This window comes from Cervus elaphus, chromosome 16, assembly GCF_910594005.1.
Source record: "Cervus elaphus chromosome 16, mCerEla1.1, whole genome shotgun sequence".
In the NCBI taxonomy this organism is placed as follows: domain Eukaryota; kingdom Metazoa; phylum Chordata; class Mammalia; order Artiodactyla; family Cervidae; genus Cervus; species Cervus elaphus.
In genome coordinates, this window is record NC_057830.1 from 6,117,174 (window position 1) to 6,135,135 (window position 17,962).

A 17,962-nucleotide genomic window follows, 5' to 3' on the forward strand; every position below is an offset into this window, starting at 1 on the left:
GTAAATGATCCCATTATTAAACGCACCTCGATCAGCTTATGTGTCTTCTCTTTTCTGATGAGACCCTGACTGGCCCAGAGCCACTTGAAGCAGTCCACAGGAGAGATGATAAAGTTTGGCAATAAGACAGCCACCGTAGAGGTGACAACGTAGAAATGACAGTGAGGGGCGTATATTTGAAGTCTGCTTCCCAAGCCCACTCAGCAGGACTTACTACATAGAGGTGACCGCCCATGGAGGCTGTTACAGTTAATGGCAGGGGTGCATGAAGTCAGTGTCCCTACCTTCCCCAGCTCCCTCTGCCTAGGCAGTGAGTTCATCCCACATAATGTCTGGCCCCCCAATCCTCCCACCACCCCTCTCCCCGGCGAGGCAGAGACCATTTGCAAACTCATCAGAAGTGCTCTCTGGCCTTCTGTGAATAATCTGCCGGAGGGTCAGCTGGTGCTGTGGAATCTGAAGGACCAGTTAGTTAGCCACTTGGGAGATGTTACCAAGATGGCTGGTGATCAGAAGAGCTGCTTATTTTCATAATGACCTTCAGGAATTAAATAAAAATACAACGAGTGCCATAGATTAGGAAGAACAAGCCAATTAAAACCACAACACGCCTTCGGGATTTTTTTATTTCTTTTCCAGGAGGCTGAAAGGCATCTGTGGCTGCTGAGACGGGATAGAGGTCTTCCCAGAATCACTGATGAAGGCTGATCCTCTCGCTTGGCTTTAGCAGGCAGTAGAGGGGATTTGAGCCTGTTGAATATTTCACGAGTTGCAGCCCATGTGGGGAGAACAGTGAAAGGTGAAGAGGCAATCCCTGGGTTTCTTTATGATTCCAATATAAAACTAAGCTTGTTGGGGTGGGAGGGAGGCAGGCGTTGGAGTCAGTCTACCGCTGGAAGGCATGGTGCACCATTCTCCCACTTTAATATCTGCTGTTTCATTTTATATTCATCATGTCAGCATAATCTGCCTTTATGGGAATCGTCTTGGTTCCCGACCAAATGCGTTTAGTCCCCCTTTTGCTTTAAGTTTGATTGTAATATGACTTGAAGACTTCAATGAAATGTTTATATGGAGGGAGCAGGGGAAGAGGAGAGGGAAAATGCAATTGGAAAATCAATCAGCGGGGAATTTCAAGAACGAGCCTCGGTTACGCTACTGTTTCTTTGACCCATTTTTAATGGACCCAGCACCAGCTCTCAGATCAAGTCCACTCCGCTGATTCCCTACTGCATGCTAAAAACTATACCCTGTTGCCAGACATTCAATGCCCTTAACTCTGTCTGAACCACATTCCCAGCCTGACATTCTGCTGCCCGCCTCCTTGTGCATTTGGCTTTGCTTCCCTGAGACACCAGCCTCCCAGCCCATCTCTCTGCCTCTTCCTGTCCTTCAAGGGCTACCAAGATACCCATCCTCTGCAAAGCTCCTGTTAGTACAGTTTGAAGACGTTCTTGGTCTCAAAGCTAGGTAGGAGAGTCCCGGCCCACAATCAACTTCCCAATGGACCTTTACTTTCTTTTAAATTTCCTTGTGAGACTGAACACTACCTTCATCATCTTATTATGGATATGTGTATGAGTGTGTGTATGTGTATTCATCATCAGCAGTCTAATTTTTAGTGAGCTCTTACATATGCTCAGGTTCTTGAAAATGTGACAGGAATAAGACAGACAAGGTTCCAGGCATCCTGGAGAGACAAGTATTAAATGCAAGTTCAAGAAAACACATGGAATAAATTTCTAACAGTGATACGTTCCATGGAAAGTGTTTGTAGAGGTGATATTGTGGAGAGTAGATGTATATGGAGAGCAATAATTTATTATATTTTTTAAAACATTGAAGTATAGTTGATTTACAGTGTAGTGTTAGTTACAGATCTACAGCATAGTGATTCAGTTTTATACACAAATTTTTAGATTCTTTTCCCTTATAGGTTATTACAAACTGTTGAGTATAGTTCCCTGTGCTATACAGTAGGTCCTTATTATTTATCCTTTTTGTATATTTTAGTCTGTATATGTTAATCCCAAACTCCTAATTTATCCCTCCCCTCGCTATTCCTTTTTGGTAACTCTAAGTTTGTTTTCTATATCTGTGGATATCCTTCTGTCCTATTAAAAAAAGTTCATTTGTACCTTTTTTTTTTATATTCCACATATATGTGATATCATATATGATAATTGTCTTTGTCTGACTTACTTAGCATGGTCTCTTCAGTTCAGTTCAGTCGCTCAGTCGTGTCCGACTCTTTGTGACTCCATGAACCGCAGCATGTCAGGCCTCCCTGTCCATCACCAACTCCCAGAGTTTACCCAAACCCATGTCCATTGAGTCGTTGATGCCATCCAACCATCTCATCTTCTGTCATCCCCTTCTCCTCCTGCCCTCAATCTATCCCAGCATCAGGGTCTTTTCCAATGAGTCAGCTCTTTGTATCAGGTAGGAGTTTCAGCCTCAGCATCAGTCCTTCCAGTGAACACCCAGGACTTATCTCCTTCAGGATGGACTGCTTGGATCTCCTTGCAGTCCAAGGGACTCTCAAGAGTCTTCTCCAACACCACAGTTCAAAAGCATCAATTCTTCTGCACTCAGCTTTCTTTATAGTCCAACTCTCACATTCATACGTGACTACTGGAAAAACCATAGCCTTGACTAGATGGACCTTTGTTGACAAAGCAATGTCTCTGTTTTTTCAATATGCTGTCTAGGTTGGTCATAACTTTCCGTCCAAGGAGTAAGTGTCTTTTAATTTCATGGCTGCAGTCACCATCTGCAGTGATTTTGGAGCCCAGAAAAATAAAGTCAGCCACTGTTTCCACTGTTTCCCATCTATTTGCCATGAGGTGATGGGACTGGATGCCATGATCTTAGTTTTCTGAATGTTGAGCTTTAAGCCAACTTTTTTACTCCTCTTTCACTTTCATCAAGAGACTTTTAGTTCTTCTTCACTTTCTGCCATAAGGGTGGTATCATCTGCATATACGAGGTTATTGATATTTCTCCCAGCAATCTTGATTCCAGCTTGAACTTCCTCCAGCCCAGCATTTCTCATGATATACTCTGCATATAAGTTAAATAAGCAGGGTGACAGTATACAGTCTTGACGTACTCCTTTCCCGATTTGGAACCAGTCTGTTGTTCCATGTTCAGTTCTAATTATTGCTTCCTGACCTGCATACAGGTTTCTCAAGAGGTAGGTCAGGTGGTCTGGTATTCTCATCTCTTTCAGAATTTTCCACAGTTTATTGTGATCCACACAGTCAAAGGCTTTGGCATAGTCAATAAAGCAGAAATAGATGTTTTTCTGGAACTCTTGCTTTTTTGATGATCCATCGAATGTTGGCAATTTGATCTCTGGTTCCTCTGCCTTTTCTAAAACCAGCGTGAACATCTGGAAGTTCATGGTTCACATATTGCTGAAGCCTGGCTTGGAGAATTTTGAGCATTACTTTACTAGCGTGTGAGATGAATGCAATTGTGTGGTAGTTTGAGCATTCTTTGGCATTGCCTTTCTTTGGGATTGGAATGAAAACTGACCTTTTCCAGTCCTGTGGCCACTGCTGAGTTTTCCAAATTTGCTGGCATATTGAGTGCAGCAGTTTCACAGCATCATCTGTCAGGATTTGAAATAGCTCAACTGGAATTCCATCACCTCCACTAGCTTTGTTTGTAGTGATGCTTCCTAAGGCCCACTTGACTTCACATTCCAGGATGTCTGGCTCTAGGTGAGTGATCACACCATCGTAATTATCTGGGTCGCGAAGATCTTTTTTGTACAGTTCTTCTGTGTATTCTTGCCCCCTCTTCTTAATATCTTCTGCTTCTGTTAGGTCCCTACCATTTCTGTCCTTTATCGAGCCCATCGTTGCATGAAATATTCCCTTGGTATCTCTAATTTTCAAGAGATCTCTAGTCTTTCCCGTTTTATTATTTTCCTCTGTTTCTTTGCACTGATCATTGAGGAAGGCTTTCTTATCTCTCCTTGCTATTCTTTGGAACTCTGCATTCAGATGGGTGTAACTTTCCTTTTGTCCTTTGCTTTTCACTTCCCTTCTTTTCACAGCTATTTGTAAGGCCTCCTCAGAAGGTCATTTTGCTTTTTAGCATTTCTTTTTCTTGGGGATGATCTTGATCCCTGTCTCCTGTACAATGTCATGAACTTTCATCCATAGTTCATCAGGCACTCTATCAGCTCTAGTCCCTTAAGTCTCTTTCTCACTTCCACTGTATAGTCATAAGGGATTTGATTTAGGTCATACCTGAATGGTCTAGTGGTTTTCTCCACTTTCTTCAATTTCAGTCTGAATTTGGCAATAAGAAGTTCATGATCTGAGCCACAGTCAGCTCCCTGTCTTGTTTTTGCTGACTCTATGGAGCTTCTCCATCTTTGGCTGGAAAGAATATAGTCGATCTGATTTTGTCTGATGTCTTGGCTTATCCATAGTTTTGCACATGGCATTATTCTCTTCTTTGAATGGCTGAGTAATATTCCGTTGTGTCTATATACCCCACATCTTCTTTATCTGTTCATCTATCAATGTACATTTATGTTGCTTCTGTGTGTTGGCTTTTGTGAATAGTGTTGCTATGAACAGAGGGGTGCATGGACGTTTTCAAATTGTAGTTTTGAAGAGGAGTGCTTTAGGGAAGGGGCTTCCCTGAAAGCTCAGCTGGTAAAGAATCCACCTGCAATGCAGGAGATGTGGATTCAATCCCTGGGTTGGGAAGATCCCCTGGTGAAGGGAATGGCTACCCACTGCAGCATTCTGGCCTGGAGAATCCCATGGTCTGTATTGTCCACGGGGAGAGCAGCATGGCCTCTCTGCCTAGGTGCTGACTGGACTGAGAGACAAAGACTGGGAAGAAGGCAGCTTCCGAGGTTTGGGTGGAGAGTTCCCGAGAGACTTGACAGAAAGTGCGTATGCACTACGGCAAGAGGAGCAGCCGGAAGTCCTGCAGGGCTGGCGGACATGCTGAGGGAGTGATGTAGGAGCTGGGGCAGGATACCCACGGTTTCCCGGGTCGCATTAAAAGGAGAATGTGCACATGCGTGGACAGAGACATAGGGCCACGTTAGAATTCCTGCTGTTAAAAGGACTGTGAGTTTCCTGAAGGCAAACCTGTGCCTCATTTCACTCCGGATTCTAAGCTCCTAACCCACCTGCCATCGAGTAGGTCCTCGGTGAGGTGTGTCGAATGACTAAACAAAGAGACATGTGAATAAATGAACTCGAGAACGAATGACTGAGGCCTTCTGCTTCTGCTAAGGCAGTTTTCCCTCCGAGGTTTCCTGCCCCTTGTCCCCACCCAATAGCAGTTCTTTTTCTTCTTCTTTGTAATAGCATACGGCCGGAGCCATTCTCTGTGATCCAATATTTACTGTGTTTCACACACTGTTATTATCATTTAGCGTCTGCTGTCTGCTGACTGTGCACTCATCGCCAAGCAAAGAGCTCAATCTAGCTTTGGTCCTTGGGCTAATTCAGTCAAGGAAAAGGAAGGTGCTCTAAGGGCAGCTGGCACAGTAGACATTGATGTGGACTGGCAGTCCACTCATCCAGCCGGGTACCAGTTCGCCAGTGACCTTCAACCAGTGCCTAAGCCCGTGTGACCCTCCGTGTTCTAATCTGAACACGGGGATGGCAAGCTGCTTCAGCGATGGGCTTTCAGGCACGGGCGGGACGAGCCCCAGGAGTCAGAGGCGCAGATTTCAGCAAGCCTCCCCCCACCCCCGCCCCCGCCTCCTTCTGAACCCGGCTGTGTCCGCCCGATGCGGCTGCCCCCGGGGCTCTCTGCCCATGCCATTTCGGGGGCTCTGAGTGCAGTCACTGCCCGCCCCGCCAGCGGCACACAGATCCTCTTTCTTGAGCTGCTTAATGAGAGGCAACAATTTCCAGAGGCAAACCCGGGTCCCTGGGTTCCCTGGACATCTGGTTCTGGCTCTGATGCACTCTGGCCTGGAGAGAAAAATGAGCAAGGCACCGAACAAGGCCATTCACCATCGTGTCTTCACCTTGCCCTGGCCCAGCTGGCCGGCTGCCAGAGGAGCTGCTGCCAAGTCCGCGGGTGCGGAGGCTGGCGGCGGGGAGAGGAGGTGCTGGGGAGAGACCTGCCTCATAGACGAGGCGCTGTGCCGCCAGTCTGCTCCCCGGGGCCGCACGGCGAGCTCTGGGGTCCTTCGGTTCTCAGTCGGGCGGCACTCCCGGGACCGTCTCCAGGCCTGCTCCACTCTGCGCGCAGCAGGGGAACCCCAGGCAGGTTTTCCCTTGGATGAGTAAAACTCACTGTGTATCGGCCGCTTTGCCCTTGCTTTGGGATGAGGCGGGAGGCTGTTGGTTTAGAGCGGACGAGTGCTGACTCAGGCTGTGGCAGGATTCCTCTGGCTCCTGGTTGAGAATAGGCAGGCCCAGGGTGGAAGAAGGGAGTCAAGTCAAGAGTCCCTTGCAGGACTTCCCCGGTGGTCCAGTGGTCAAGCATCTGCGTGCCAATGCAGAGGGGACACCGGTTCGATCCTTGGTCCGGGAAGATCCCACGTGCCGTGGGGCAGCTACGTCCTTTTGCTACAGCTACTGAAGCACGTGTGTCTAGAGCCCGCGCCCTGCAGCAAGAGAAGCCGCTTCAGTAGGGAACCCGAGCCCCGCAACATGAGTGTGAACCCTGCTCGCCACCATTGGAGAAAGCCCGCCCATAGCAACATGGCCCCAGTGCAGCCAAAAATAAATATACAAATGAACAAACTTTTATTTTTTAAAGAAAAGAAGTCCTTGCAGTAAGCCAGGCAAGAAAGGAGGGTGTCTTGGCTCAGGTGGTGCAGTAGAGGAGCTGAGAAGTGTTGCGTTTCAGGTGCCTTTTGAAAGATTTCCTGATGGGCTGGATGAGGGGTGGGAGAGAAAGCAGGCAATCAAGAATGTCTCAAGTATTTTTTTTTTTTATAAGCAGCTGAAGGGTGAATTAGATCCTGTCCCTATTAATAATAATAATGATAATAAATATTAATAGCTAACTTTTTATAGCACTTAGTAAGTGGCAGACGCTCTTCCCCTGACTTTTGATTGTGAACCTGAAGGAGTTAGAGTATATGGGGGGAGGTGGACGATACAGGAATAAATCAGTAGCGTTTGGTGAAGAGATATCATCGTCTCATTGCTTCAAGGTGACTGCTTTTAGCTCAGTGTGACCAGACACGATGGGGGCTGCCATGGGCCTGGGGAGAGCTGGCTAGATAAGGTCTAACATGTCTTCCTCAGCAGCCCTCCTCAAGCTCACGTGTGTGTGTGAACAGGAAGCCTTGGGGGACTAGGGGAATACTGTCTCTAGGCCTGCTTCATAGCTTGGTCCAGAGGTCCAAGCCTCATACACTATTAAGGCTACTCGTCTATGGATGGATTGATTGCTTATGTTTCCTACAGTAACTGATTTGAAGAAAGATCTGGTAATTCTCCAAGAACCCCATCACCCTTCCCCTCTATTCACAGGACATGCTGATTGGCCTTGTCCTTCAAAATATTTTCAGGGACATCTCCCTTTAGTAGACAGCATGGTGAAAGGATTGTAGATTCCAATGAAAGAACGCTTTTGGTACCATGTGTCCTCGCCCTTCTTAACAAGAAGCTATGTTGGTACAATTGCATTGAATGGAAGTACTGCTAAAGTGATATTTCTTATTTTTAGAGCATCTTCAGAGGGAAAAACAGCATAGAGGCAAGAGTTAGGAAGTTCAAGTTAGGTGACCTTACAATTGACTAGAAAGTCCTAACTTCCCGTTGGTTATAGGAGATCCCTGGAGTGGGGAAGTGGGTTTTCAAGTATTTTTCAGCCATGGAAACCTTTGTGCCAGGACTTCCTTGCTTGAGAGTACTATCTGCACACCATGAGGAGGGGAATGGAGCTGCTCTGACTGCAGCAGGAGAAATGGCTCAGAACAATCCACTTGCCAAGTTCCTTTCCCGTAGGGGATGATCCTGAGCCCCTCAGCTGGGCCAGATGTTCTTTTGGGCCTTCCCAGCTCTGCGGTCTGCATTTCTGCCATGAGCATTTCTAGCTGAGCTTCTAAAGAGTTCACACTCTGAGCTCCCCCTCTTCCCATTCAAAGGTCCTTCCTTCACCTGCTTTTAGTTCCATGGTCTCAGAAGGACCTTCTTCACCTTCTTCACCTCTTGCTTAGCTTGTTTCCACCTTTGGAGTGGAATGAGTTCCCCTATCATGCATGGTGCTATCGGAAGGATGCCAGGCAGACCTGGGTTCAAATCCTGCTTCTGCCACTCTGTTGTTCTGGGATAACCTTGCCTCAAGCTGACTCGCCTGTAAATGGAAGTGACAATTTCCGGCTCATGGATTTTTTTTTTTTTAACTTTTTCCTTTATATTGGTGTATAGCCAATTAACCATATTGTAATAGTTTCAGGTGCAAAGCAGAGTGACTCTGGCTTATAGATTTGATGCTGGGAAAGGCATCTGGCACAGAGTAGATGTCTTTGGAGCTCCCAAATGTGTGTGGCTCCTCTTCTGCCCAGTGTGCCGAGGCCTGGCCTGCCACTCACCCAGCGCCTTGGCTCTTGTCTTGCAGAGATGTCGGGCACAGCTGCGGACATCTCGCTGGTCCACTGGCGGCAGCAGTGGCTGGAGAACGGCACCCTGTACTTCCACGTGTCCATGAGCAGCTCCGGGCAGCTGGCCCAGGCCACCGCCCCCACCCTCCAGGAGCCCTCGGAGATCGTAGAGGAGCAGATGCATATCCTCCACATTTCTGTGATGGTGAGTGAGTGGGCACTCAGGAGGGGGCTTCAGGGAGTGGGGGGTGGGTGATGGGAGGGCAAGGTGGGGAGCCCATGGCAGGAGGCAAGGGATTGCCAGCAGGTGGAGGGAAGGATCTGGCTGAGTACGGGAGGTCAGAATGATAAACAGAAGGTCAGATGGATTCCGCGGTGTCACTTGGACTGATGTATACTCGTCCATCATCTGTCAGCTGTGACAAGCTAATTGTGCTTCAGAGGAGAAAATAAAGGGTCTCCAACTCCTTGGCCTTTTGGCCGACATCTCTGGGAATAGCTGTTTAACATCTGTCACGTGCTCGGCCTGCTTGGCTGAGGGCTGAGGTTCAGTGCTCCAGCGCAACTGGCCTTTCCAAGAAAGACTGAGCAAACAAAATTGGAGTGGGGCTGCCCTTTCCCAAGCACCCTTTATGTGTTTTAACGCTCAAAACACCCTCTTCAGTGTAGACCGTGCATGGTGGCCCCCGGAGCTGAACTCTGCATAGCCAGGGCTGTTACACACCATCCCCCCGGCCCCGCCCGGCCTCATTGCCCTCACTCACATCTGTGAGTGCTGAGTCAGAGAGCAGAGAGACTTACCTGAAGTCACAGAGCTAGGAAGAGATGAGCTGCCCTTGGGTATTTGAACCCAAGTGTGGCATGTCTGGCTATAAAAACTGAACTCTTCTCTGCACTCCTTTTTTCAATGCAAGGATTTGTTGACCATGTGTCAAGCTCTGCACTGGGCACATTCTTGGGCACTATTTCATTGCATTCTCCCCAAGAAGTCAGGCATGCCACCTCCATGTTAGAGATGAAGTTATGGACACAGAGAAGTGAAGTGGCCTCCCACCTCTGTTGGCCCCAGGATCTGGAACTCTGAGGCTGCTGCCTCCTTAAAGAAGGATGCTAGGGCAGAAATCACTGGAATGGTAAGTCTGCGATGTATGTAGACTCACATTAACAATGGATTTGAAAAGCTGTAATTAATGGCCTTGTACAGTAAATTGAAAAAAAGAATCAAAGTGAAGAATGTTACAGGGTCTAATTGGCTCCAGGAAAGATCAGATAATAGCGACAACTGACATCTGTCTGGTGCTTCTCACTCCTCAAGCCACTCGTACATTATTTTCTCCTTTTTACCTTTAGCAAGATGCACAAGTGTAGGAAATGTTATTTCCAAACTACGTGTAAGGAAGGTAGGGCTCAGAGAGGTGCAGTGATTGGCCTAAGGTCATTCAGCAGAATGGGGCCATGAGCCAGCCCTTCCCTTCTGTCTTTCATTCAGTCGTCAGTAGTACTTACCAAGAGCCTGCAATGGGGCAGACCTGGCCTTTTGGTCTCTGCGCTCCGGGTCCCTCTTCAACCCTTACTGTGCCTGAGAAGTCTCATTAGGGCCGAGTAAGTGCTTGGAAGTTTTCTCTTTTTGGAAAAACACACACGTACCCCAGCCAGACAGCCACGTTAAATTTGGACCTAACGCATGCTCATCACGTGGAGGAACAAATCAAGGCCTTTGTGTTATTCATGGAATGAGTGTGATAGACTTTTCCCATTTTTATATTTAGCGAGTGTTGCAGCCACACGCCAAGCCAAGTGGGTGCCTGCATGCTGACTCTGGGTTGCAAGTTTGTAGGCACTTCTCGGGGTGCTTACTGAGTACCTCATGCAGCCTGGGGTGCCATCTGATGGGAAGAAGACTGACTGGACAGGGTGTGAGTCTTCTTTGAATGTCTGGGGGTGAGACTCGGTTTGGATTCACATTTATCAAGCATCTTCTGTTTCAGTATGCATTTACTCACCTACGTCCTCCCCTAACCCAGGGAATTTGACAGAATTATATCAATGATCATACTAGTCCTGCATGGACTTTCTCTGCTTCCACGCCCAATGTTAATGATGCTAAATCAGACCTCTCCCCAAAGACTGTCAGTGATTCTCAGTTGTGTTTTTTTTTTTTTTTTCCTGCTCAGTGAGTTTAGCTTGGAAAGAATTCACCAAGACCCAAAATGTCTCTTGAATTTCCCTGTAATCCAGGATGTGGCTGGTGGAGTAGGCTGTGCAGAGGTTGGTACCCTCCAGACCCTGCCTGCTAGCTGGGGGTGGCCTAAGCCTTCCACCCTGTGGTTCCACCAGTTCTTTCCCCCTTCAGGACTCCAATATCTTGATTTTTTCTCATCCTCACCTTACCCCTCAACAGACAGAGTCAGACCCAGAAACACAGTGGCCTTCTTGGCATCCCAGGCCTCTCAGAGTGGGGATGTCCTCAGAGACCCCTGCCCTCTATCTGAGGGAGGTGACATGCATTCTGCATTCATACCTGAGCTCCAGTGCCTGGGTGTAAAGTTCACTCTGGGAACACGCTGGGTGATGTTGGGCAACGTATTTAACCCTTCTGCACTATGTTTTGTCATCTATAAAAATGAGGGTTATGCTAATACTGTGTAACAGAGCACTTGTGTGTGGTGCTAGCAGTAAAGAACCTGCCTGCTAATGCAGGAGACCTAAGAGACTTGGGTTCTATCCCTGAGTCGGGAAGATCCCCTGGAGGAGGGCATGGTAACCCACTCCAGTATTGTTGCGTGTAGAATCCCATGGACTATAGCCTGGTGGGCTACAGTTCATGGGGTCGTAAAGAGTCGGACACAACTAAAGCAGCTTAGCACACGCACACACACTTTTATTATGGAGGCAAGCTGATATATTATACCCATTCATTTCACAGATGGATAAACTGAGGTCCAGATACAAGCTAGGACTCACCACCCAGGCATCTCAGACTCTGTGGCTCAGATTCTGTCCTTGCCATTCTGGCCACAGGTAATTCAGCAAAAACAAAAAACAGTGTCTGCTTCTTCCCACTCACACCTTCCCAATCTTTTTAATTTAAAAAAAGTGGTTTTTTTTAATTAAAAAAATTTTAAAATCCCAAACATTTAAAATGGCATTCATGGGATTTCCCTGGTGGTCAAGTGGTTAAGACTTCCTGCCTCCAACAGGGGGCTGGCATTAGATTCCTCATGCCCCAGCTAAGATTTCTGCTGGAAATAAAGATACCACATGCCTCAACAAAGATGGGGGACGTGCAGGCTGCAATTAAAACCCAGCACAGCTTAATAAATAAATGAGTGAATGAGCGAGTGAGTAAATAAATAAAAATGACATTCATGGTGGCTGGGATTGGCCTTCCCGCTTCACAGATGAAAAGTTTTGAGACTGAGTTCCTTTGACTTGCCTAAGGCTGAAAGTGAAAAGTGAAAGTTATTACTTAGTCGTGTCCAACTCTTTGTGACCCCGTGGGCTGTAGCCCACCAGGCTCGTCTATGGAACTCTCCAGGCAAGAATATTGGAGTGTGTTACCATTCCTTCTCCAGGGGATCTTTCCCACCCAGGGATCAAACCCAGGTCTCCCACTGGCTAATAAGAAAGCTCTGTTGGTTTTTGCCATACATTGACATGAATCAGCCGTGGATCTGCATGTATTCCCCATCCCGATCCCCCCTCCCACCTCCCTCTCCACCCGATTCCTCTGGGTCTCCCCAGTGCACCAGGCCGAGCACTTGTCTCACGGGCCGAGATTTTCCCAGGTTCCAAGCTCATGTCGCAGGCTGCCCAGGACCTGTGAGTCTCCCTCTGCCAGACTCTGCTGTCATTATCTCCAGTGAAGATCCGAGATGGTTTGGGAGAAGACCAAACCATCCAGTCACATCTCAGAGAAACCTGGCGGCCCGGGTCAGTGTTTTCCCTCCACTTACCTCGGCATAAATATCCTGCCCACCCATGCGGAGCAACCGGCTCCAGCTCAGTCACTGGAACCTGCGACAATCCATGCCTGCCGGAGTGGAACCAGCATGGCCTTTCCGGCTTGTCGAGCATCTGCTTTATCCCAGAAGGTTGCATCATCTGACTACTAATATCCCAAGGGTCAGGCAATAAGGAGGTACTTGGTGAGCGCCTGGGCAGAGGAAGAGAGCAGGGGGTCGTTCTTCTAGTCGGCGGCTTTTGCTTCAGCTCCGCTGAACAGTCACAGGCCTTCCCCAGTCGTGCAGGGGCCACGACGGATGCAGAGAACAGAGCGGAGGTTTGGAAGACACCATCTTTCTTGCTTCCTGCTTCCTGATGGTTTTACTCTGGGGACTCCCCTCTCCTCTTTGAGCCTCAGTTTCTTTATGAAACAACTGATCCTACCAGTCTCTCAGGATGAGTGAGAAGAGCGTAAGAAACATATATAAATAGTACCCAATATCCATCTGGCACATCGTAGGCACACAGTGATAGTGGTTTCTACTATTACCGTTGCAACAGTGTTTAAAATACTCTAATGTAGGGCAAGAGATGTTGGATTTAGTCTTGTTTTTTTCTGCTATCTTGCTATGTGATCTAGAGAAATATTCACAATACCTGACATTTATTGAGAACTTACAACATGCCAGGTAGTGTTCCAAATTTTGATTTACATGCATTATTAAATTTAATCTTCACAATATATCTTAAGGTGGACACTGTTATTATGTTTATTTCATAGATGTGGCTCCTGAACTGTTAATACTTATCGATAGTTACCAGTGTGAGCTGGTCAAGGTTAAATGGCAAAGCCAATATTTCATTTGTAGAGGTGGGTCCTCTGCCCTTAATCTGTAGACCATCATCTCTCTTCTCTCTGCATTAGTTGCTGATTAAAAGATAAAATATTATGGACAAATTCATGCATAGATCCCCACCTTATTTGGAATCTATGAGCATGTTGTTAAGAGGGGTTATGATTTGGGTGTCAACGCCAAGGTTAAGCAGTTATCTCCTCATGGCCTTGGCCACGTCAGACTCATCATCTGTAAAACTGGGGTAATATTTTCTAATTCTTAGATTTTTTTCAAAGTACTGAATAAGGTCATACATATAAAGGTCCTGCATAATAAAAATAATGGCTACCCTCACTGAGGGCTTGTAAAAGACCAAACTTTCAAAGTTTGATGTCAGGCGCAATGTAGTAAGTAACACATGCATCGTTCCATTGAATTGTTCTGGCTCCTCTATAAGACAGGGCTTCCCTCGTGGCTCAGCAGGTCAAGAATCCACCTGCAGTGAGGGACACCTGGGTTCACTCCCTGGGTTGGGAAGATCCCCTGGAGAAGGGAAAGGCTACCCACTCCACTATTCTGGCCTGGAGAATTCCATGGACTGTACAGTCCATGGGGTCGCAAAGAGTCGGACACGACTGAGCGACTTTCGCTTTCACTTTCTATAAGATAGGCACTGCACCTGTCCCTCATTTACAGATGAGGAACCTGGAGTCAGTGAGATTTTTGTAACTTGCTGAAGTTCATCTCACCAGTGAGCACCAGTGCTGAAATCCTGACTCGTCTGCACAGATCAATAAGGGTCTTTGCCCTTGGCCTGATTCTGCATGGTTCAGGGCCCGAGATTCAGTCAGTGCTCACAAAGTGATAGCTCATATTAAAGTGTCAGCTGTAGGGACCACAGTGATGAGTATTGTTGCCAAAATGTTTTGAGCAAAGGGATGAAGGAAATGTTTGATCTGATGTGTGAAAAGAGAAGACATTTGAGGACATGTTTCTTTCAAAGGGACTGGCCCACAGAAAATACCGCAGATTTGTACTGGTGGGCACTGATGGGGGGTGGGGAGTGGTTACAGAGGACCAACCTTTCAACGCGTTTGAGTTCTGCAGCAGTGGAGGGGACTGGGTCATAGATAGTGAGTTCCTTGACTCTGGGGGTATGCAAGCAAAGGCTCGAAGCCCTATCTGTCAGGATTTCGAGAGAAATAATGGTTAAATTAGAAGACTATTGTAGTTCCTTCAAACTTAGAAGATCTATGATTCTATGTAATAATAACCATAGGAAAATACTTTGAAGATTATAAACTGCCACATAAATCTAAGAAATTATTACCATTCTCAATCAGTAGCTTTGTTTAAAGGATCTGTGTGCTATGGGGATCATACTTTTTAAAGCTTTCTGTGAAAAAATGGCTTTTGATCATTTCCCCAACTGTTGCCTTTATTCACTCACAGCGTATGATGCATTTCTTAGTCCATTGATTTACTCATTCAATCATGCAATGCTTTCCTTACCCACTAAACCCAACAATGAAAATCCTATCTGCTAGAAAAACGAAAAAAAGAAAAAAGGCTTTAACAAGATCAACCACAGGCTCAGAACAAGCCAACTCTGCAATTGGAATGTTAAAAGTGGATCCTACACTTTAAGTTGTATTCCTGAAAAACTAGTTTTCTGAACAACTAAGTTTTAGAAGGTTCTAAGTGAGACTTGAAATATTGTGTTTACTTTTGGGGATCATATGTTAAGAGAAACAATAACTAGCTAGAAAATTTATGAGAAAATAAGCAAACCAGCAAAGGATCTTATCATAATGCTAACAAGCACTTTTATAATGCTTGGTTAGTGTTAAAGTCAGACTTCCCTGATAGCTCAGTTGGTAAAGAATCTGCTTGCAATGCAGGAGACCCCAGTTCGATTTCTGGGTCAGGGTGATCTGCTGGAGAAGGGATAGGCTACCCACTCCAGTATCCTGGCCTAGAGAATTCAATGGACTGTATAGCCCATGGGGTCACAAAGAGTTGGACACGACTGAGTGACTTTCATATCACTTCAGTGTTATAGTCATTGCCAGATTAACTCATTTAATCCTATGATAATCCTAATTCAATAGGTGTCATTACTCCTGTTATACTTTTGAGAAAATGTAGGTGTAAAGAATGTAACTGCCCTGCAAGGACTGTAGACCTGGGACCCCAAGGACTGTAGCTGACTTACTGGCCTTGGGACTTGGGCATGTTCCTTCTCTCTGCTGCTTCCGTTTAGTCATTGACAGTGGGGTGAGGATGGAAGTAAGTACCTGCCCAAGGATGCTGCGTGAGGATCAGCTGAGATGATGCACGTATAGCACCTGTTCCAGAGCCTGACATGTAGTCAGGTTGTCATCTGTGTATAGACTCTGCTGGTTATAAGCCTGTATTTTCTATGGCTGCTATCACCAGGTATCATAACCTGAGTGACTTAAACAACTGAAATGTGTTGCCTCACTGTCTTGGAGGATAGAGTTCTGAGATCAAGATGTGGGCAGACCATGATATGGATCTGCTCCAGACCTCTCCCCTAACTTTTGGTCAAGGCGCCTGGGCTGGTGGCAGGGTGACTCTATTCTTCATGGTATTCTCCATGGTAGAAATCTGTCTCCATGTCCAGATTTTCTTTTCTTTCCCTTTTTAAAATTTTTTAAATTATGAAAGTATGATAACATATTTATGGGAGACTTGAAAAATACAGAACAAAGTTACATATAGTTCCACTGTATATTACAATTATTTAAATAGATAAATTAAGATCTTTTTAGTTGGAATTTCAGTATCAAACTCTCAAAAATTAGGAGACTGAATATGCAGAGGAGTAGAAGCATATAGTAGGCTGGAAAAGCACCATGAACCAATTCAACATAATTAAGGAAATTTTCTCCTTTTTATAAGGATACAGGTTATATTGGATTGAGGCCCACCTAATGACATCATCATAACTTGGTTATGTATGTAAATATCCAATATCCATATAAGGTCACGTTCTGAGGTACTGGGGATTTAGAGTCCAACATGTTTTTTTTGAGGGGTGGGGTGGGGGGCACAATTCAGCAAATAACAATAAGCATTATTGCTCTGTTATTTACATGGTAGCTCAGCTGGTAAAGAGTCCGCCTGCAATGCAGGAGACCTGGGTTCAATCCCTGGGTTGGGAAGTTCCCCTAAGGGATGGCATGGCAACCCACTCCAGTATTCTGGCCTAGAGAATTCCATGGACTCTGTAGTCCATGGGATCGCAAAGAGTTGGACGTGACTGAGCGACTCTCACTTATGTATATTAATGAAGAATGCGCAGGCCAACCAGCATGGGCAACACAAAGCCTTCCAGAGAGCAGGCAGCGTGGAAGGGGAAACATCTCGACTAAGTGGAATATTTTTTAAAATATGGCAGCAAAAATCTAGTAGTAGGGAGACCATGTGATACACATAGCACAAAGAACCCTGGCCTGGGGCTTGGCTGTTGCTCACACACTCCGTGACCTTGTGCAGGTCCCATTGTCTTCTCAGCCTTATTACCCCAACTGTAAGTTGAGATCCTCAAGCTTCTATATGTTGCCAAGACAAGATGAAGTTTGGAAGTACCAACATCTCAAGTACATTTTTATATGTGTACCATGCCTCGTGAATCACATTTTTCCCCAGAAAACATTTTTCTTGAAATTTTAAAAATCACAAATTCTTTTTTTTTTTTTTTGGTTGTTTTTTAAAAATGTGAATCACATGAACTTAGAAACTTGGCCATAACTTGCCTCAACAACAAATATTCACCAAAAGCCTGCAGGATCTCTGGCTAGGCTTATGGGAAGGTTAGGAGAATAAGGCATGGCTTCTGGTGACTGAAATGGTAAAGCGTCTGTCTACAATGCGGGAGACCTGGGTTCAATCCCTGGGTCGGGAAGATCTCCTAGAGAAGGAAATGGTAACCCACTCTAGTATTCTTGCCTGGAAAATCCCATGGATGGAGAAGCCTGGTAGGCTACAGTCCATGGGGTCACAAAGAGTCGGACACGATTGAGCGACTTCACTTTCCAACCTAAAGGAAATATGGTTTGTCTCCCACAACGTGTAGGGATGCAGAGCAGGGAAGTAGTGTGAGCAGAGGGTGTTGTCAGTACATCTGGTTTCAAGTTTAGACTGTGCCTCATACCAGCTGTAGAGATTTGGATAAACCTTCACCTCTGGACTTCTTGTTTGGACATTTGCAAAATGGAAATAAAGTTAAAATTGTCACATTGAACTGAGATCAGGCACATGAAAGCACTTGGCTAGGTTTTTCCTCAAAGCTATAATGCTATACAGTTTGGTTGGCATATTGGAGCTGAAAACACCTTAGACCTTGTGGCATCCAGTTCTTGAGATGTCAGCATTTGCTTACTTTTTCTATGAACAAATCATTCTGAATCTCAGTACTGACCAAACAGTGCCCTATTTCTCAGGCACAGTCTATGTCAGCAGCTGCAGTCACAGTGGCTTAGATCTTTCTTCTTCTCTTTCTGCAGCTATGGCTGAAGGGGAGCCCTAGCCTGAGTCGTTTGGTTTTCATGGCAGAGGGAATGAAGGAGAGAGCAGGCAGACATCTATTCTGGCTCTTGAAACA

The 17,962-nt window shown here is 46.0% G+C and overlaps 1 protein-coding gene across 4 annotated transcripts in view; it reads left to right on the plus strand.

Annotated features, from left to right (window-relative positions):
* The window catches only part of ASTN2 (astrotactin 2), a 993,079-nt gene that overhangs the window by 136,059 nt on the left and 839,058 nt on the right, over window positions 1-17,962 (plus strand). For all 4 annotated transcript variants that reach the window (XM_043927598.1, XM_043927599.1, XM_043927600.1 and 1 more), the window contains exon 2: window positions 8,569-8,756. In XM_043927598.1, the coding sequence (XP_043783533.1) occupies window positions 8,569-8,756 (188 nt within the window). The remainder of the gene's footprint in view (window positions 1-8,568; window positions 8,757-17,962) is intronic.